Source organism: Nelumbo lutea, chromosome 1 (genome assembly GCF_056320005.1).
Source record: "Nelumbo lutea isolate HS-2025 chromosome 1, American lotus-T2T, whole genome shotgun sequence".
NCBI lineage: Eukaryota > Viridiplantae > Streptophyta > Magnoliopsida > Proteales > Nelumbonaceae > Nelumbo > Nelumbo lutea.
The window spans coordinates 203,545,953-203,567,113 of record NC_142684.1 but is presented as its reverse complement, the minus strand read 5'-3'; the positions used below and the strand labels follow the sequence as shown (position 1 = coordinate 203,567,113).

Below are 21,161 nucleotides of genomic sequence, written 5' to 3'. Positions count from 1 at the left end.
CCTTCCACACAGATTGATCCCCAAGAGCAAAAAGCTTGACAAACTAGAGAAATCAAACATGGAATCTAAATTAAGATTATCAACTAACTGTTGAAATCTTGCTGAAACCTACGGGAATGTTGCTAATGAATTTGTGGAGATGTTTTTGTTTCAAAGAGAAGCTTGCTCTGTTCTTGTTGAACTTGAGGTAGAAGTATACATCTCATAAAGAGGAGGATGATACTTGGTAGTATTTAAGGGTATTTTAGTAAGTTCATCTTCTAAGTTAATGGAACTTTAATGGAAGGGAGGTATTTATAGCTTTTTTCAAAACTATAGGGGAGGATTCTATTAAAATCAAAACATAAGGGATGTTGTAAGATTGTCAAAAAACTCAGGGAAGGTTTTTATATTTTACCCTTTAGGTTATTAGGAAAGTGCATCTCATTGGTTGTTTAAAAAATGACATACAATAAAAAAACTAAAAAAATTAAAAAAAGAAGAAAATTTCTTGACCGCTTTGTTTTAATATATATATATATATATATATAGATAGATAGATAGATAGATAGATAGATAGATAGATAGATAATATATTGTATTATTTATATAATATAATAATATATTAAAATATAAAATATATAATTATAGAAATAATATATAGAATATACATATTATATATAATATGTATATAATATATAATATTTTATAATTAACGGATCGGAAAATCCAATCCGGTCCATTTGTTAGGTTCAGAAGGATATCCGAATCCGTATCTTAACGGATCGGATCTATCCGACTTATTTGCGGCCCTTTACGATGCATGATACTGTCAGGTGCCGTTGAAACATTCTGTGAGGAGCAGATCAGACTATATGGCGCAATCAAAAACAAAGGTGCGAGAGTTGATTGATGTGTCCTGTCACCTGTACACTACACCGAGTCCGGATCACTCCCACACAATACATTCTAACAACCTAAATCTCACACCGCACATCTCATACATGGCGAATTCCCCAGTTGGTGAGATATGCGGTGTTAGATGAAGTTGCGAGAAGATCCCAACTCCACTACACCTTCTCTGAATTAGGTAGCATGAATTCATTGCACGGTGGATAATAATGCCACGTCACCCATATTGATGGAATATTAAACTACACTTGTTAATATGCGGCACCTGTCAGCGTTCTCTACCGTCAACAATTCAACAAATAGTCCTTGGCTCTACGCTACTACGACTCGAGCCTACGCTCCTTCAAGGAAGAAGAGTCCGAAGGAGTGAGAATGAACTCGACGAAACACAATTTGCTTTCACACTCGCAGCTGCTTTATACGCCGACCCATTATCAAGAGGTTTTCTGCACCGTTGGATCTGCCACGTGACAAGTTCAGGAACGGCCAGCAGAGACTCTTTAATTCTTTCCCTTTTATAAGGGGAGAGTCAACAAAGGCGGAAACCCCTCCGTGGAGACGAGTTTGGGAGACGATACTTCCTCGCTCTCTCTTTCTCTTCTCTCTGTCTTCTGTAGGTTGGTGCTCTCCCCCTTTCTCCAGAAGGCAGTTGCCCTCAAGTAAGCTCCCTGACCCCCCTCGCTCTATATGTATGTATCCTTGTGTTCACGATTTTTTCTCCACCCATCGATCACAACTGCCAATTAGGGTTCAGATTAGGTCTTCATCTTTGGCCTTCTCAGTATTTGTTTGTGGATCTCTATCTCCCTCTTTGTTTGTTACTAATCATGGGTTTCGGTTTCCGATTCTGACGAGATTTTGTTCAGACTGCTTAGGGTATGGGCTTCTTGTTGTGTCCTCGAATAATTGATTCTAGGGTTTCTTGCTTCCCATCCTCTTTGACTGATTAGCCGATTAGGTCCTCAAGAGTAATTTTATTGCATGGATTTAGATCTGATATTCTTGGTTTTGCTTCTGCTGTTCTTTGTGCAGATCTTTGTAATCACGTCGTCATCTTTAGATCCATGGTTTTAGCATATTGATTGATCGATGGAAATATACTTTTTCTCTATTTTTGGTTGGTTATTTATAAATTATGATCCCTTCGCTCGCTTTTCAAAATATTATTTTGTAATTTTAGATTTTAGAAATACTTAATATTTGCTTCGTATTTGCGTTATCAGAAGAATATTGTACACTGGAGAGCAGGACAGAACCTGTTTCGTGTTTCCTTTTTCCGTTTACGTTCTGCTGTTTTTTACTTTTATTTATTTATTTATTTTAATCATCTGCTTTTCAATTTTGTTCACTACTCCTTTTCTAAGTTTCTGGAGTGTCAATTTGGGGTGAGAGAGGAGATGTTTTGATGAGGCCTTATAGTATCGAATTCCAATTGTTAATCCTACAAAAAACTTAAATTCTTTGTTGTAAATAGTTACATCTCTGTTTTGAAGTGTTGACTTATAATTTTCACTGTCTTTCGGATCTCAGGATAGCCAGAAAGTTTGGAAAGAGACATTCTTGCGTTATTCAGGTGAGCTTTTGTGTGTGGGTGGTGATATTAAAGTGCTGCAATCATGTTTGGGCGTGCTCCTAGGAAGAGTGACAACACCAAGTACTATGAGATCCTTGGTGTTTCCAAAAATGCAAGTCAAGATGAGCTGAAGAAGGCGTATAGAAAAGCTGCTATAAAAAACCATCCTGATAAGGGAGGAGATCCCGAGAAGGTGAGCCTTTTTTCCTATTCTTAGTATCCGGCGGATTGCCATAGTCTTTTTTTCTTTGTAGCATACAGCTTGCCACATTGGTTTTGGACTCGCCCAATTCAATGTGTTTTTATTTAATTTGCTTTAAAAGCCAGAAGTATACATCTTTGAGTGAAAAATATGGTTCACTTATTATCTGAATGTGTACGTCTAGCTATTTGCTTCATGGAAGGTGATATTATTGACATTGCCGCTGATGCTTTTGTATATATAAAAAATAAAGAATGCAAGAAGTAGATTTTATCTTACTGACCAACTCCATGGTTGGAGTAAATTTAGAATCCTAAATAGCAGATGAATCATGGTAACTTGGGAGGTGTTGGGTTTGTGGTTGTATTCACGTTTTGTCTGGTTCATGAACATGCCACTATGGAACCAGCATTCTGTATGTCTGTAGTGTCCCAGCAAAATACAACACATCGTTTTATAGCTTTCTGAACCAGGCAACATTATATATACACATGAATCTAATAATCAATACTCATATATCATGGTTCAAAAATGAACCATGAACAGAACCACGGTTCAAAGTTATTTTTTTGAAGGATAAGAAAAACTGTCATTAAAATAAAATAAAGATACATTACCAAGATACCTTGTATATATTTTATAGGTTTTCTTTTACTTCAAAATTTAAAGGGGGGTTGGGAATAACATATTAGTGTTTAAAAAAACACTTTTTAAAAAAACCTTGAAAACAACGTATTGGTACCCTGCTGATATGATTTGTGTCAGCCAATATGGGTGATATGAAATTTTGATCCTTGAAGCCTTGAACAGAACAACCTCTTATGCATTGTCTAAAAAGCATTGCCAATTTAAAAAAAATGGTATGGTTCTGGAACCATACCAGCCTTTCCCAGAACAACAAATTGAGCACCACTGGCCACCCTAGACTTTCCTCTTATACTTTTAACAATTTTCTGCTGAATGGAGTATTGGAGTAAATGAACCTTCCCAGGCGCTCAACTGAGAAAGAGAGAGGTCTGATATCTAATAGAATTTTCCATGGGCAGCTAAGTACGTATATTAATATGATCCAAGAGACTAGGTTGTGGAGTGAGAGCCACAAAAAATAATTATACTTGGAGCCTGAAGAACTTCCAAGAATATGTGCAGGCATTTCTTTACCATAGGAACTTCTCAATTCATTATTGGGAGTATTCCTTTTGTTGTGCCTCAACTACTCAAGCTCTGCCTGTGGTTTGATTTTATTATCTTTAATTCTTTTATATAGTTTGAGAATGATCTTAAAGCAAGTATTGTTTGTGACCTTATTGTTTACTAACATACATATACCCTTTGTTCTGGAATCAGTTCAAGGAGTTGGCTCAGGCTTATGAAGTTCTTAGTGATACTGAGAAAAGAGAAATATATGACCAATATGGTGAAGATGCACTTAAGGAGGGAATGGGAGGAGGCGGTGCTTCTCACAATCCTTTTGATATATTTGAATCTTTCTTTGGAGGTGGATTTGGTGGTGAGAGTTCTGAAATTATTGCTTCTAAATCATACATATTTGTGTATTAACTTGTCATCTCGGTGATGGTTTTGTTCTTATTGTCATTTGTGACTGTAGGTGGTGGTGGCTCCAGGGGAAGAAGGCAGAAACAAGGTGAAGATTTAGTCCACACACTCAAGGTTTCTTTGGAAGATTTGTACAATGGAACATCGAAGAAGCTCTCTCTCTCTAGAAATATTTTGTGCCCTAAATGTAAAGGGTATGTCCATCTAATCCATGGTGTTGTCTATTTTTGGAAGTTTCCTGGGGGGGGTGTTGCAGGCTGTTGAACATGGACAGCCAAAGTTTTCTCACAGGGAGGGGTTTTGTGTGATAGATTAAGTCATGATTCCAGAAGTAAATAATTCATGGTATTGCATGGATAATTGTCAAATCCAGAGTGGAGGCATCTATCTTATTCTGATTATTTACTAATTGAAGGCACTCCGTTCAAATGATTAGGAAATATGTTGTTTTTCATGCCAGATTGTTATCTTGGTCGCTTGGAATTTTGAACTTCCTTTCCTATATGCACAATTTCATTCCTGATCTTCGGGGTGCTTGCAACTATACACTATTTGTAATTAGATACAAAGTTTACATTATATTAAGTGGTTTGCATATATTGTTTTGTATGAGAAGAATTTGGCTTCCCATACTTAGTAGAGAAGAGTGCTCTTAGGCCTTGAATTTATCCACTAAATCCCATGTTGGCAATCCAGGTCTTGCATTACAAAAGTTTGGATTCCTGTGCCATCTTTCTTTATTAGTCGGCTAGGTGATGGAATTTATTTATTTATTTTTTTGTAAAAATCACGAATCCTAGGGTCCTAGGTTCCATGGCAACCAACAACCATCCTTCACTGGGTAATTATCTATGATCTTCATAAAAAATATTTGAACTTCATATTAAAACATAGAAAATCAACATATATTCATGAGATTAAAAAGAAGAAAGAGAAGAAAATTTAGAAAATAGAGTGGTGAGTCCCTATTTTTGCCCTAAGAAAAAAAGAAAGAAAGGGTGAAAGAAGAAGAAAATTATTATGATTGGATACAATTTTAAGATCTTCCTTGCTTATTGGTTTAGGTTTTGATTTCTTTGAAGGTTAAAGACAGCATAGACCTACATGTATGTTGATTTTACCCTAACAAAGGGTAGCCCAGTGCATGAGGCTCATGCCATGAGGGGCAAATTTTCAGATGGTGAATTTATCTTCACTGGAAATTCTAGGATGGTACAGAATATAGTACCAAAAACAACATATTATTCAAGGAAGGTAATAATATGCATTAGGATGCATAATAAATTTGGATTGTAAAGGGTGAATGGAGGATGATCGTTTAAGACTTACCTTACCTGGCTTACTGGTTCACATTTACTTGCTCAGTTCGCCGTTGGATGAATTTTGCCCTAAGATTTTCTTTAATTGAACCTAAAAGTTGAGTTGACCTTGCTATTGAGCTGGTATATTTCATGTTGAGTGATGCAAAGTGGACTGCAGACATTATTTTACCTTGCATTTTTATTCATTTCAGGAAAGGGTCAAAGAGTGGGGTACCTGGGCGATGTTATGGATGCCAAGGTACGGGTATGAAGATCTCAACCCGTCAAATTGGACCAGGCATGATCCAGCAGATGCAACATGTCTGCCCTGAATGTAGAGGCTCAGGTATTGAATATAATGTGCATCTTGTTTGTAAGTTGTGGATTCTAGTTGTCATTGTCATTTACCATAAAATTCTTGATGCAGGTGAAGTTATTAATGAGAAAGATAGATGTCCACAGTGCAAAGGCAACAAGATTACTCAGGAGAAGAAGGTGCTAGAGGTTAATATTGAGAAAGGCATGCAGCATGGCCAAAAAATTGTATTCCGAGGAGAAGCTGATGAAGCTGTAAGTGCATTAAAGTGTGTCATTTTGGACAACAGGATTTGCATTTCATGCGAGGTCCTTTTGGACTTGTACTGACATTGCCAAGATCTTGTTTCCATCATTTGCAGCCTGATACCATTACGGGGGACATTGTTTTTGTATTGCAACTGAAGGAGCATCCCAAGTTCAAGCGGAAGTTTGATGATCTCTATGTAGAGCACACCCTCAGTTTGACAGAGGCCCTCTGTGGCTTCCAGTTTGCTTTGACACATCTTGATGGCAGACAACTCTTAATAAAATCGAATCCTGGCGAGGTTATCAAGCCTGGTACTATTACTGGTTTTCGTTTTTTGCACGCTCTTGTACACATGAAACCAAGCTGTTATAAATCTAATACATTACAATCTTCTTGTCAATCCAGGTCAATACAAGGCGATTAACGATGAGGGGATGCCGCACCATCAGAGGCCTTTTATGAAGGGTCGATTGTACATTGAATTCAGTGTGGACTTCCCAGATACCGGAGTTCTCTCCCCAGATCAATGCCGTACCTTGGAGACAATCCTGCCCCCAAGGACAAGCAGTCGTTTGTCAGAGATGGAACTCGACGAGTGTGAGGAGACTACGTTGCACGATGTCAACATTGAAGAGGAAATGAGGCGGAAGCAACAGCAGCAACAGCAGGAAGCATACGACGAGGATGATGAACCATCAATGCCTCGAGTGCAGTGTGCCCAGCAATAACTTGGCTTTTGTACTAGTGTGTACCCACTCACTTTTGTTGGTCCTCCCTCTTCCGTCCTACTCTCCTACTAGAAGGGAAGAAGGGAAGGCAGCTAGTATTCTTTTGTTGGAGGAAATCTTTCTGGGACTACCTACTAGGATGGAAGGCGGGCCTTTATTAGTTATTAGCTTTCCTTTTTTTTATTCTGTTTTCTTATTGGTATGGTAGTGCCTTCCAGAAATTTGATTTGAAGCCGGCAGAGTAGTAAGTATTATTCCATTGAATTCTATGTTCTGATGTTATCCAAACTCTAAGACTAAAGTTGAATTAAGCTACACATATATTTAATGATGTTTCAGAATGAGATTTTGTATTTTGTTGCTCTGATTGGATATCTGAAAATATTCTATGGCGGGGGGTGTCGATTTTGTATCGTTCGTAAGCAATGGTGCATTTCCATGGTTTATAATACATACTGCAATATGTAGTCTCTCTATTCGTCTCCCGTTCCTAGGGGAAGCTCCTAACTCTTAAGCCTTTACTGAATCCAGAGAGACTAGAAGTCTAGAATTACGTACGGTGACCGAACAGTGAACAATAACAGCAAGGTGTGCACTTCCAATCTCCGAATCCCCCCTTCTCCTGTGTTGGTTTGGGGGATTATGGCATGGGTTTGACGGTTGCGGGTAGACCGTAAACAACCTCCTGTTGTGTAGTGTAGCCCCATGATGGGTTTTACGCGACGGTATATGTTCCACATATAGGAAGGATGTGTATCGTAGGCATCACTTAATTTAGATACATGGGTTGATGACTTGAAAATAAAAATAAAAAATAGACAGGAGTGGATAACTTAGAAGTGAATTTGTGATTTCAATTTGGAATTCCATGTTTTTTCTTGGAAAATTTTCAGATTAGTACTTGAACTTTGGGGTGGTTTCGAGTTAGTACCCAAACTTCAAAACATGGAATTGAAGTACCTAAACTTTCAAAAACAATCAAATTGGTCCCTACCGTTAACCATTAATTGGTGTATAGAAAGATATAAATGCCTTTGTGTCATTTAATTTTCTTTATTATGACACCCAAATAAACCTCACCAGATCATTGGAAACACTTCTGTTCATTAGGGCACTCTGCAAAATGCCCTTACTCCCCACAATTGTAACAAGTACCACCACCACCACCAGACCTCCAACAGCTGTTTGCCCGCAGAAGAACGGAAATGTTGGTGAGACTTACAAGTGGGATATCAGGGACTTGGAGGAACTCCATTTCAAGTTAAACCCCACGGCTGAAGAATTTGTTCCTCCTTCCCTCGTTAATTATGGATCAGGAAGTGGCCTTCATGCCAACCACTTTCTTTTTTTTTTTGGCACTTGATACTTTGGGCCATGAAATTGAGTTGCACGCCTGGATTTCCAAGATCTGGGGTGGGGAGAACAAAACAGAGGTAAAATTGATGTCTGCTTCATGTTTCAAAGGAAACAAAATGGTTTGAAATAAAGCAGAAAAGCAATGATCCATAGGCTCAGAGTTTGGAAAGAGTATAAATGAAAATATATATAGTACAAATACATATAAAATACAAGGTTTTGCACTCTACATATTTGTATTCACATTCCTGCCAAATTGAGTCAAAAGTGAAAGAGAAAGTAACAAATCAAATATGTACAAAGAAACAAGTAAACTAAAATCTATTTTAGGATCAAATGGCCGTTTCGTCATCTTACCCTGAAGGCAAGGTTCACAGGTTGGAATATGTTCTATAGTTAGAAAATTCAAAGGACCATCATTTACCAACCTTGTGATACGATCTGTATTAATATGGCCAAGTCGGTAATGCCACAGGCACGTGGGATTAACTGTATCACGGGTACTTTTCTTGGGGATGTCATCCGACATAGTTTCGACTATGTTAGTTTCCAGAGAAGGATGGAGAACATAGAGACCATTCTCAAGTTTTCCGTATGCGAGGAATTTGTTATTTCTTTTGATAGTAATCGTATTAATAAAAAGAACAGAATATCCATCCACATAGTTTTGAAACGGAAATCAAATTTCTTCTCAAATTCTGTACATAAAGACAATATTTTAGTACAATAGTTCATTCTTTAAAAATTAACTCTACAGTTCCTATAGCTGTAGCTGCATTACTTGCAGAAGTCCCCAAGTAAAGAGTTACTTCTCCATCACTCAGTCTTATCTTGAACCCCTGTAGTGAGTTACACGCATGAGTCGAAGCCTCGGAGTCAATACACCAGGAAGCAGAAGTTACCAACAATTTGGTTTCTATGACATAGGATTCGAAATTACCTTGTCTCTTGGATTCCAGGTACTGAGGACAGTTCCTCTTCTAGTGGCTAGCCTGTCTGCAGAAGTGACAAGCATCCGATGCTTTGTCTTTCCTCTGCTTCTTAGACTTAGTAGCTTTCTTTTGAGTCTTTCTCTTTGCCTTCCTCTTCTTCTTGCCCAATTTTCCGACTTCAACAAGCATGACAATGGGCTCATCCTTCTTAATCAGTTCCTCGGCCCTCTGCAACACATTGCTGAGTTCCTGGATGCTAACATTTAGCTTGTTCATGTTGTAGTTCATGATGATCTGATTGAAGGAAGGAGGCAGGGAATTTAGGATGGCATCTACCTTGGTCACATGGTCCAACCCGGATCTAAGAGCCTCAACTTCATTAATATAATCCATCATCTTTACACAATGGTCATGAACCTGCTGGTTCTTGGACATTTGCGTGGTCATGAACTGTTTCATGACCTTCTGTCGAGTAGAATGATTATGCTCTTCATACATCGTCTTTAGACTATCCAAGATATCCTTGGACAATTCGATTTGATCGAACTGTCGTTGTATTGGATTATCCAAAGAGGCTATGATGTAGCAGCGGGCAAGGGAATTTTTCTCTCCCTATTCTTGGTAGTCCCTCCTACAGGCCTCAGAAGCCCTATCACCCAGACGTTCCGGGGTAGGATTCTTAGCTACTTTGTCCAATTTCTCTGAAGTGAGGACCAGCATAAGGTTACGGTACCAATCAGCATAGTTTGGGCCTTTAAATTTGTTGTCGTCCAACAGTTTAGCGAATTGTTCGTTTGCCATTTCTGATAAAAGGCAAATATTAGTCCACAACCTAATTTGATTCATGTTATCCTCATAGATACGGCTTTTAATCTATGTTCTATTCCCATTTGTTCATCTCTAATATTTCTCTCCTATCTTAGTGACGGAGACTGCGAATTATGTCTATGAAAATGTGGGAAATCACATAGGGTGCATGGAGCCAATTGTTTTAGCTGCATAACCCCACACCTTTCTGTGAAGGATCATATCCACTCATCGTATGAGCTTTCCCTTTGGCCTCTATCAAACAAGGTTCAATGCCATTTTAGGTTAGACCTTTCTGTGCAGTGAGTGCTCACCCATCATATTCATGAACGCTAAGGTATCGTGAGAGAGTCTTCCATTTCAGGATAGGCCCCTCCCTCATTGGTCTATGATGCCCCTATCATCTTATGAAACATTCCAACAGATCCAACAACAAATGGATAGCTCAATTTGATGGTTCTTTTCCTCATTATTGAAGGACCCATCTTCATGCTAATGATGGAAGGCCTTTAGAGAGTTCATCATATGAATCTCCCTATCACATGCACTCATATTTCAGGAGGGAACAAAAGTTATGCCCTAGTTTAATTTAGGTCAAACCAAAGTGGCTCTCACTGACTTTCATAAAGCCAGATTTCGATGGGCCCTAAACGGCTAGGGTTTCGCATGGTTCCTCTTAGGGAGGTGTGAGGCCCACCATGAAGGGATGATCATCCAATGATCTTAAGGACACCATGGCAATGGTGTGCATTTAGCCATGGTGTGCGCAAGAGCCACTATCGTATCAGCATGGGCCAAGTACTTATGGCCCTTGAACGTTGCACATCACACATCCATACATCACATGTAGGGATAAAATTGATCCAATCACTTAATATCTGTAAAACCCATTATTAAAGCCCATAATAATCAATAATATTACTGATTAATATTATATAGTTATATGGGCTGAATATCAATGAGCAGTTCGACCCATATAGCTTTTGTGCAGTTAATGGGCTGAAGTAGTTTTAACACATTAAAACTAGGTTTTACAGGTGTGGGTCGAATTAGGTCTTGCAATTAAACATCAACTCCTAGACCCAAGAATGAAAAATTAGGGCTGAGAATAGCCCCCATCAAACCACAGATTCGGTCCGACCAGTTTGGTCCAATCTGGTTCAAATGGGTCTAGGGTTTGATTTTTAATTCAAAATTTTAATTCAAGAATTGATCTGAAATTAAATTACTGATAAAAGACATTCAAGAATCAGTACTAGGGTTGTTCACAGACCTGCTACCTTGCAAAACAGAGGTTAGTTCGCAGCTTGCAGTTTCTCAAATTGCAAATCGCAGATAGCCGAACCCTAATATGCGAAAATCCTTCCTTCTATGCAATCTGCTTCGATCTTGATTAAAATAAAAATAGAAAACCCTAATTTCTATTAATATTACATCAAATCGAATTCCTTTACATTCAGTCTAAAAAAAAAATTAATTACAGGCAAGAATGTAAAATAATTGCAAAGCACAAATTTTTTTGCACCAATCAAGATTATGATCTCCACCGTACAAACATCCCATAAATCAAGACAAATATAAAGAACAATTCTAAATATAAATCAGATTTAAAAAGATTTAATTTCAGATCAATCACCCTTCATCTGGAAACTGATTTCCTAGAAAATCAACAATCTGCGCAAATCGGGTAGAACGCTTTTTGCCCATTTGCGCAGTTTCAGATCTGACCAATTTAGGTTCAAGATTTGAACCTAGCTCTGATACCACTAAAGAGATGAGAGATCCATCATACAGATGGCCACACCCTGTAGATAGGTTGGGAAAAATTTCAAAAATTTCTCTCTCTCCCATGTGGGAATCACATTCCCTATTTTAGAAAACTGCATTTTCAAGGATCAATCTTGAACCCTAAACCAGACTAGATCTGAAACCAAAAGGTAGGTGAGGAATATACTTGATATAGATTAGTAGTAACTCCCAATGAAGGCATTCACGTCCAAGGATATCACCAAAGACTACTCCCACTAAAGATGTCACAACGTAGGGTGGAGCAGAATCAACAGGATAGTTCTTCAGCAAGAATCTGATTCTTCACCAAGAATCTGATGGAGGGCAAGAGAGCATGACTTTAGATCAGTTTTTTTTTTCCAAAAACTGATATCAAGAACCTTTCTTGATCGCTCCTACAGGTGGAGATCAAATTGGCAATGGCGGCAGTAATAGGAGAAGGCAAGAGTAGAAGATGGTGTCAATTCAATTGTAGCTGTCTTCTCTCTTGTATTAGTAATCTGATTGGGTGAATTGGGGTTCGCCCTCCTCCTCTATTTATAGCCTTAAAGAGAGGTTCTCCTAATCCCATTAGGAGTTTACTAATCCAAATCTTGTATTTGGATCTGGACTCTCTTTAAGAGATAAGGATAATCCCTTATCTTATCTACAGATAAAGATTAACCCTCCTAATCTGATTAGGAGTTTCCTGAACCAAATCTCTATTTGGATTTGGACTCTCTGAGTGGATAGGCCCATTAAGTCCATGTGCTCACTTATCCTCCAAACTGCTGCCCAGTTGGGTATCCTTGTATGGCATGGGACCCAAACATTAATCTACACATCAGCCACATGGGTTCAACCCAGCCTCTGTTACAAGGCCTGGCTGAATTCACTATAGGAGACAGTGAACCCCCGAGTCCATCACCATGGGCTCTTAATGGGCCCAACATTTACACTAAATGGTCATTGGGTCAAACTACCTTATAAAAACCCAAGGACTGTGGGCAGAAGCAAGATTATCTCATCAGGTATTACGCTCAATGGTCTTACACTTAACCTCTCAGCCCATAATGATCAAACACTGCCCGACAAGAGAGGACCTTTCCCTCGACTGCAAGGTACAATGTTGCACTCTCCACTCACATGGATCCTAGGAATTAAAACCTTTTGCAAACATTTTGAAACCATAATATATATATGTATATATACATATATATGTATATATACATATATATGTATATCTCTATATAAATATATTTTGCAAAACAAATTTCAACAGTTGAAATCGGCTGCCGACAACTTTGGTTTCCATCAGAGAGAGTGCATCCCCAATCATTCACTTTGTTCGACAAAGGGGCTGATCCTGTCACTATGATCACTCACTAAGATGAATTCTCAGACTGTCCCAACATACCCAGGTTTTGACCCCCCTCTAAGGATCTCACTGATTGGTATATCAAAGACAGCACAATCCAACACCTAGTGCAGTATCATAATCGAGTCTAGGAGTAAGGTGTAATATTTTAGTTTTGCCCATCAATCTCCAAGGTCCAAGGCAATACTAGAATTCTGGTCCAGTTTAGGGTTTCAAGAAAACTCACACTACATGTACCTCAGGTCTCACCCTGGCAGCTGAGACAGGCTACCCCAACCAATTTGGGGGCACATCAGTGTCAGCCTTGGTAGGATAAATCTCCCCAGCTTTATCCAATGGCTGTGAAGATTCTAAACTAACACGAGTCTCATATGTGTCCAATTTAAGGGTATTACATAGAAACACACCATAATAACACGAATCAAATATGTATTTTATTCATTTACATTAAATGTCTAAGGTACATCATTCTGATTGGAGCTAAGGGCATACACTGTCTAATACATTGAGGGTAATACCTGATAGGCTAATCTTGCATCTGCCCTCAGTCCTTGAGTTTTTATAAGAAGGCTTGACCCAAAGACCATTTAGTGTAAATGTTGGGCCCATTAAGAGCCCATGGTGATAGACTTAGGGGTTCACTGCCTCCTATAGTGAATTCGGCCAGGCCTTGTAACAAAAGTTGAGTTGAACCCATGTGGCTAATGTGTAAATCAATGTTTGGGTCCCACGCCATACAAGGATAACCAACTGGGCAGTAGATTGAGGGGCTAGTGGGTAGATAGACTTAATGGGCCTAAAGCCCAATTCGAACTAGCTTAACAAGATTAATTAAAAGAGGGTGGTTCTGGGATTTAGATCAGCAAATAGGATAAGGGATTATCCCTATCCACTCAAAGAGTCCAGATCCAAATATAGATTTGGATCAGGAAACTCCTAAGTAGATTAGGAAGGTTGATCTTTATCTGCAGATAAGATAAGGGATTATCCTTATCTCTTGAAGAGAGTCCAGATCCAAATAAAAGATTTGGATTAGGAAACTCTTAATGGGATTAGGAGAACCTCTCTTTAAGGCTATAAATAGAAGAGTAGAGCGAACCTCCAAATCATCTTACAAACTACTGAATTCTAGAGAGAGACAACACAGTTTGACTGCACTGTCTTCTTCTTTCCTGCTCTTTCCGCCCTACCATTTTGACCTCCACCTGTGGGAGTACAGTTCTTGATATTGACTTTTGGTAGAAAAGGCAATTTGAAGTTGTGCTCACCTGCCCTCCATTACATTCTTGCTGAAGAGCCATCCTGTTGATTCTGCTCCACCTCCCACTGTGTCATCTTCAGTGGGAACAGTCTTTGGTTTTCTCCTTGGGCATGAACACCATCATTGGGAGTTACTGTTACTCCATATCAGGTATATCCCTCTACTCCCTTTTGGTTTCAGATTTGGTTCGGTTTGGTTTCAAGATTAATCATTAAAAATGCAGTTTTCTAAAATATGGAATGTGATTCCCACATGGGAGAGAGAAATTTTTGAAAATTTGCCCAATCTTCCAGCAGGGTTTGGCCATCTATATGATGGATCTCTCATCCCTTCAGTGGTATCAGAGCCAGGTTCAAATCTTGAACCAAATTAAACCAGATCTGGATCTGCGCAAATGGGCAGAAGGCGTTCTACCCGATTTGCGCAGATTAGCGTTTTCTGGGAATTGGTTCCCAATTTTTAGGCGATTGATATGAAATGAAATCTTTTTAAATCTGATTTGTATTTAGAATTGTTCTATATATTTTTCTTGAATTTTGGGAAGTTCGTACAGTGGAGATCGAATTCTTTAGTGGCACAAGAAATCTACGCGCCTGCTGTTCTTTTCATTCTTGGTCTGTAATTAATTATTTTTAATTTCTAGACAGAATGCATAAGAATTCAATTCTGATGTAATATTAATAGAAATATGTTTTCTGTTTTATTCCATTCGAAGATGAAGCAGAATGCACAGAGGAGAGATTTTCACAGATATGGGTTCAGCCATCTACAATTTGCAGTTTTGAAAACTACATACTGGGATATAATTTTTGTTTTCAAGGTAGCAATCCTACGAACAACCCTTCTACTGATTCTTGATTGTCGTGTATCAGTTATTTAATTTCAGATCATCTTTCTTGAATTAAGTCTTGAATTAAAAATCAAACTCTAGTTGGACCGAATCTGTGGTTCGGTGGGGGCTGTTCTCAGCCCTAAAATTTCACATATGGGTCCAGGAGTTGATGATTAATTGCAAGATGCAATTGATCCCATATCTGCAAAACCCAGTTTTAATATGTTAAAACTGCTTTGGCCCAAATTTGACATAAAAGCTATATGGGCCGAACTACTCTTTGCAGTTCAGCCCATGTACCTTGATAATATTAATTAGTAATATTATGAAATTTTATGGGCTTTAATTATGAGTTTTATAATTATTTAATTGATTGGATCAATTATGATTTACATGCATGTGATGTATGGATGTGTGATGTGCAAATGTTCATGGGCCATAAGTACTTGGCCCATGTTGATTCGAATAAGTGGCTCTTATGCACACCATAGCTGAATGCACATCATTGTCATGGTATCATTGAGATCATTGGATGATCTCCCTTCATGGTGGGCCCCACACCAGTTTCCTCCCCAAGAGAAACCATGCAGAACCCTAGCCATTTAGGGTCCATCTAAATCTGGCTTTATGAAAGTCAATGGGAGCCACTTTGGTTTGACTTGAATTAAACTAGGGCATAATATTTCGTTCTCTCCACTAAAATATGAGTGCATGTGATAGGGAGATTCATGTGATGAACTCTCTGAGGGCCTTCCATCATTAACATGAAGATGGGTCCTTCAGTAATGAGGAAATGTACAATAAAATTGGGCTATCCATTTTCTGCTGGATCTGTTGATTGTTTCATAAGATGATAGGGGTGTCATAGACCAATGTGGGAGGGGCCTATCCTAAAATGGAAGACTCTCCCACGGTACCTTGGCGTTCACGAATATGATGGGTGAGCACTCACTGCACAGAAAGGTTTAACCTAAAATGGCATTGAACCTTGTTTGACAGAGGCCAAAGGGAAAGTTCATACGATGAGTGGATATGATACTTCATAGAAAGGTGATGGGGTTATGCAGCTAAAACAGTTGGCTCCATGCACCCTATGTGATTTCCCACATTTTCAGAGACATAATTCGCAGTCTTCATCACTGAGATAGGAGGAAAATCTCATAGATGAACAAATGGGAATGAAACATAGATTAAAAGCCATATCTATGTAATAACATGAATCAAATTAGGTTGTGGACTAATATTTGCTTTGCCCTTTATTAGAAATGACAAACGGTCAATTTGCCAAACTCTTGGACGATAATAAGCTTAAGGGCCCAAATTATGCTGACTGGTTCCATAACCTTATGCTGGTCCTAATGTTCAAGAAATTGGACAAAATTGCTAAAATCCCTGTTCTGGATCGTCCGGGTGATAGGGCTTCTGAGACCAGATGAAGAGAGTATCAAGAATGGGAGGAGAAAAATTCTCTTGCTCGGTGTTATATTATTGTCTCTTTGGATAATCTGATACAGCGACAATTCAATAAGATCGAAATGTCCAAGGACATATTGGATAGTCTAAAGACTACGTATGAGGAGCAGAACTATTCTACTCGTCAGAAGGTCTTAAAGTTGTTTATGACCGCATAGATGACCGAGAACCAATAGGTTCATGACCATTGTCTAAAGATGATGGGTTATATTAATGAACTGGAGGCTCTTGTGTCAGGGCTAGACCATGACACTAAAATTGATACTATCCTCAATTCCCTGCCTCCCTCCTTCAATCAATTTACCATGAACTATAACATGAATAAGCTAAACGTTAGCTTTCAGGAACTCAACAATATGTTGCAAAGGGCTGAAGAACTGATTAAGAAGGATAAGCCGATAGTCAAGCTTGTTGAAGGTGGAAAATCGGGCAAGAGAAAGCGGAAGGCTAAAGGGAAGGCTTAGAAGAAAAATAGCAAAGTTAAGAAGCAGAATAAGGATAAGGCATCAAATGCCTATCGCTTCTGCAAATAGGCCGACCACTGGAAGAGGAACTGTCCTCAATTTTTGGAGACTAAGAAGAAAGGTAATTTCGAATCTTTTATCATAGAGACCAAATTGTTGGTCACTTCTGCTTCCTTGTGTATTGACTCCGGGGCTTCAACTCATGCGCGTAACTCATTGCAGGGGTTCAAGATAAGTAGAAGACTAAGTGACAGAGAAGTGACGCTCTACTTGGGGACTTCTACAACAATTACAGCTACAACCATAGGAACTGTAGAATTAGTTTTCAAAGAAGGAACTATTGTACTGAAAGATTGTCTTTTTGTAGCAAATTTAAGAAGAAACTTGATTTCTGTCTCAAAATTGTGCATAGATGGTTATTCTATCTTATTCAGTAATGTGATTACTATTAAATGGAATAACAAATTCCTCACATACGAAGAACTTGAGAATGGTCTCTATGTTCTCCATCATTCTCTGGAAATGAACCTTACCGAAACTACATCAGAAATAATCCCCAAGAAGATGACCCATGATACAGTGAACCCCACGTGCCTGTGGCATTACCGACTTAGCCACATTAATATAGATCATATCACAAGGTTGGTAAATGATGGTCATTTGGATTTTCTAACTGTAGAAGATCTTCCAACTTGTGAACCTTGCCTTTAGGGTAAGATGACGAAACGACCATTTAACGGTAAGCCTGAAAGATGTACAAGCACACTTGACCTTATACATACTGATGTATGTGGCCCTCTGAATGTTAAGAAACGTAACCAACATGTTTATTTCATAACCTTTATTGATGATTATTCACGGTATGGTTATGTATACCTAATGAGACATAAGTCTGAATCTTTTGAAAAGTTCAAAGAATTCAGATAAGAGGTCGAGAAAATGTTACAGAGAGATTAAAACCCTTCGATCAGATCGAAGTGGTGATTATCCCTCTGATGAATTTAGGGACTACTTAAAGAACAATGGGATAATATCATAACTAGCTCCTCCTACTACACCACAGCTAAACGGTGTGTCAGAAAGGAGGAACCAAACTTTATTGGATATGGTCCGATCACTTCTCATACTCTTAGAGTTACCCACATCCTTTTGGGTTACGCATTAGAGATTGCGACATACATTCTAAATCAGGTTCCGACCAAATCTGTTTCGAAGACTCCCTATGAGCTTTGAACCAGTAAGAAACCAAGTGTAAGACACTTAAAGATTTGGGATTGTTCGACACATGTTAAAAGAACAGGTGCTAACAAATTACAATCCAAGACTAGTCATTGCCTATTTATAGGCTACCCCAAGGGCTCAATGGGTTACTTATTCTATGATCCAAAAGAGCAAAATGTGTTTTGCAGTCGAAATTCCCACTTCTTAGAAGAAGATTGCATCCTGGATAATCATCATCAGGAAGTTGTTCTTGATGAGGAAAGCCCAGGAGTAGTGGGAGATATTCCACCAGCTCCAGAAAATAACCAACCTAGGAGATCTGCCTAGGTTTCTAGGCCTTCAGTTTGTTTTGGCTATGATGAAGAAAGTTACTTGGTGGAAGCCACGACCAGTGAGGAGGATCCTATGACTTATACAGAAGCTATGTTGGACATAGATTCCTTTAAGTAGGTAGATGCCATGAGAGCTGAGATGGACTCAATGGAGACCAATAGAGTCTGGACTCTAGTAGATCCGTCCCCTTGGATAAAAGCAATTGGTTGCAAATGGATCTATAAGAGGAAGAAGGGCCCCGATGGTAAGGTTGAGACCTACAAGGCTCATATTGTGGCGAAAGGGTCTAAAAGAAAGAATCGATTATGAGGAAACCTTTTCACCTGTGGCCATGCTTAAATCCATTAGGATCCTGCTAGCTGTAGCAGCATACCATGATTACGAGATTTAGCAAATGGATGTCAAAACTGTGTTCCTGAATGGAGATCTTACTAAAGATATTTATATGCTGCAACCGTAAGGTTTCATAGTTGTAGGTCAGGAACACATGGTATGTAAACTAAACCGATCCATATATGGACTTAAGCAAGTTTCTAGAAGTTGGAACATCCAGTTTGACTTTGAGCAAAATCCGGATGAACCCTGTGTCTATAGGAAAACTAGTGGTGATAATGTTACATTCTTAGTTCTGTATGTAGATGACATTCACATCATTGAGAATGATGTAGGAATGTTGACTATGGTGAAAGTATGACTTTCACAATAATTTTCCATGAAAGATCTTGGAGAAGCTTCCTAGATACTAGGTCTTCGACTCTATAGAGATAGATCGAAGAGGATAATAGGATTACCCCAGTCTGCTTACATTGACAAAATAGTCAAGAGATACAGTATGGAGAACTCCAAGAAAGGAAATGTTCCTTTCAGGCATGGAGTCACTCTCTCTAGGGGTATGTCTCCCAAGACTCCCGAACAGATTGAGGGCATGAAAGAGGTTCCCTATGCCTCAACTGTAGGGAGCATCATGTATGCTATGCTGTGCATTCATCCTGACATTTCTCAGGTAGTGAGTGTGATAAGCAGATACCAATCTAACCTAGGGCAAGAGCATTGGACCGCTGTGAAAAATATACTAAAATACCTTCGAAGAACAAAAGAGTTTTATCTGGTATTCAATGGTAGTTCACTATAGATTTAGGGGTATACTGATGCCAATTTCCAGTCAAATCCAGATGATAGAAAGTCTATATCTGGTTATATCTTCATGATAGGATCGTGTGCTGTTTACTGGAAAAGCAACAAACGGGGTCCACAGTGGATTTCACAACCAAAGCCGAATACATTGCCGCAAGTGAAACTGCCAAAGAAGCCGTATGGATGAAGAAGTTCATTCAGGAATTGGGAGTAGTTCCGTCCAACACATCACCCATCCCATTGTTGTGTGACAACACCGGAGCCATTGCTCAAGCTAAGGAGCCACGAGCCGACTCGAAGTCGAAGCACATCGAGAGGAAGTACCATGTACTGCGGGAGATAGTTAGAAGAGGGGACATCCTGATTCAAAAGGTAGCATCAGCGGAAAATGTAGCAGACCCATTGACTAAGACACTGACAAAGAAAGTGTTTGAGAAACACATGGAAAACATGTGACTCCGGCTTATACCCGATTGGACCTAAGTGCAAGTGGGAGCTGTTAGACAGTGTATGCCCTTAGCTCCAATCAATGATGTACACTATGACATTTAATGTAAATGAATAAAGTACATATTTGATTCATGTTATTATGGTGTGTTTCTATACAATACCCTTAAACATGACACATATGAGACTTGTGCTAGTTTAGAATCTTCACAACCGTTGGATAGATATGGGGAGATTTATCCTACCAAGGCTGACACTGATGTGCTGCCAAGTTGGTTGGGGTGGCTTGCCTCAGTAGCCAGGTTGAGACCTGAGGTACATACAATGTGGGTTTTCTTGAAACCCTGAACCGGACTAGAATTTCAGTATTGCCCTTCACTAGGTATCGGATTGGGCTGTCTTTGATATGCCAATTAGTGAGATAACTTGGGTATGTTGGGACAGTCTGAGAATTCATCTGAGTGGGTGATCATAGTGATAGGATCAGTCCCTTTGTGGGACAAAGTGAATGATCGGGGATGCACTCTCTCTAATGAAAACCTAAATGCCGATAGTTGATTTCAACCGTTGAAATTTGTTTTGCAAAATATATTTATATAGACACACACACACACACACACACACACACACACACATATATATATATATTATGGTTTCAAAATGTTTGCTAAATGTTTTAATTCTCGGGATCCATGTGAGTAGAGAGTGTACCACTATACCTTGTAGCCGAGGGAGAGGTCTTCTCTTGTCAAGCAGTGCTTGATCATTATGGGCTGAGAGGTTAAGTGTAAGACTATTGAGGGTAATACTTGATGGGATAATCTTGCATCTTGTTAGACATTTTTATATGCCCTTAGCTCCAATCAATTTTGATGTACTTTTGACATTTAGTGTAAATGAATAAAGTGCATGTTTGATTCATGTTGTGTGGTATGTTTC

General features: G+C 38.9%; 1 protein-coding gene across 2 annotated transcripts; it reads left to right on the top strand.

Moving 5' to 3' along the window:
* The first annotated feature begins 1,215 nt into the window (after positions 1 to 1,215).
* Positions 1,216 to 7,170, top strand: LOC148880465 (chaperone protein dnaJ A6-like). Of its 2 annotated transcripts, none has more exons than XM_088962383.1 (8): positions 1,216 to 1,550; positions 2,422 to 2,657; positions 4,014 to 4,176; positions 4,276 to 4,417; positions 5,737 to 5,870; positions 5,952 to 6,094; positions 6,202 to 6,400; positions 6,495 to 7,170. In XM_088962383.1, the coding sequence occupies exons 2-8, from the start codon at positions 2,508 to 2,510 to the stop codon at positions 6,815 to 6,817; spliced, it is 1,254 nt and encodes a 417-aa protein (XP_088818509.1). In that variant the 5' UTR covers positions 1,216 to 1,550; positions 2,422 to 2,507; the 3' UTR covers positions 6,818 to 7,170. The 2 variants fall into 2 exon arrangements, with proteins under 2 accessions (XP_088818509.1, XP_088818510.1); XM_088962384.1 differs by having other exon boundaries at positions 1,438 to 1,767.
* Positions 7,171 to 21,161: the final 13,991 nt, after the last annotated feature.

Coding starts and splice junctions, on each gene's coding strand:
- LOC148880465 (XM_088962383.1), top strand. CDS start 2,508: ATGTTTGGGCGTGCTCCTAGGAAGAGTGACAACACCAAGTACTATGAG. Junction 4,418..5,736: donor TTGTGCCCTAAATGTAAAGG/GTATGTCCATCT, acceptor TATTCATTTCAG/GAAAGGGTCAAAGAGTGGGG. Junction 6,401..6,494: donor TGGCGAGGTTATCAAGCCTG/GTACTATTACTG, acceptor TTGTCAATCCAG/GTCAATACAAGGCGATTAAC.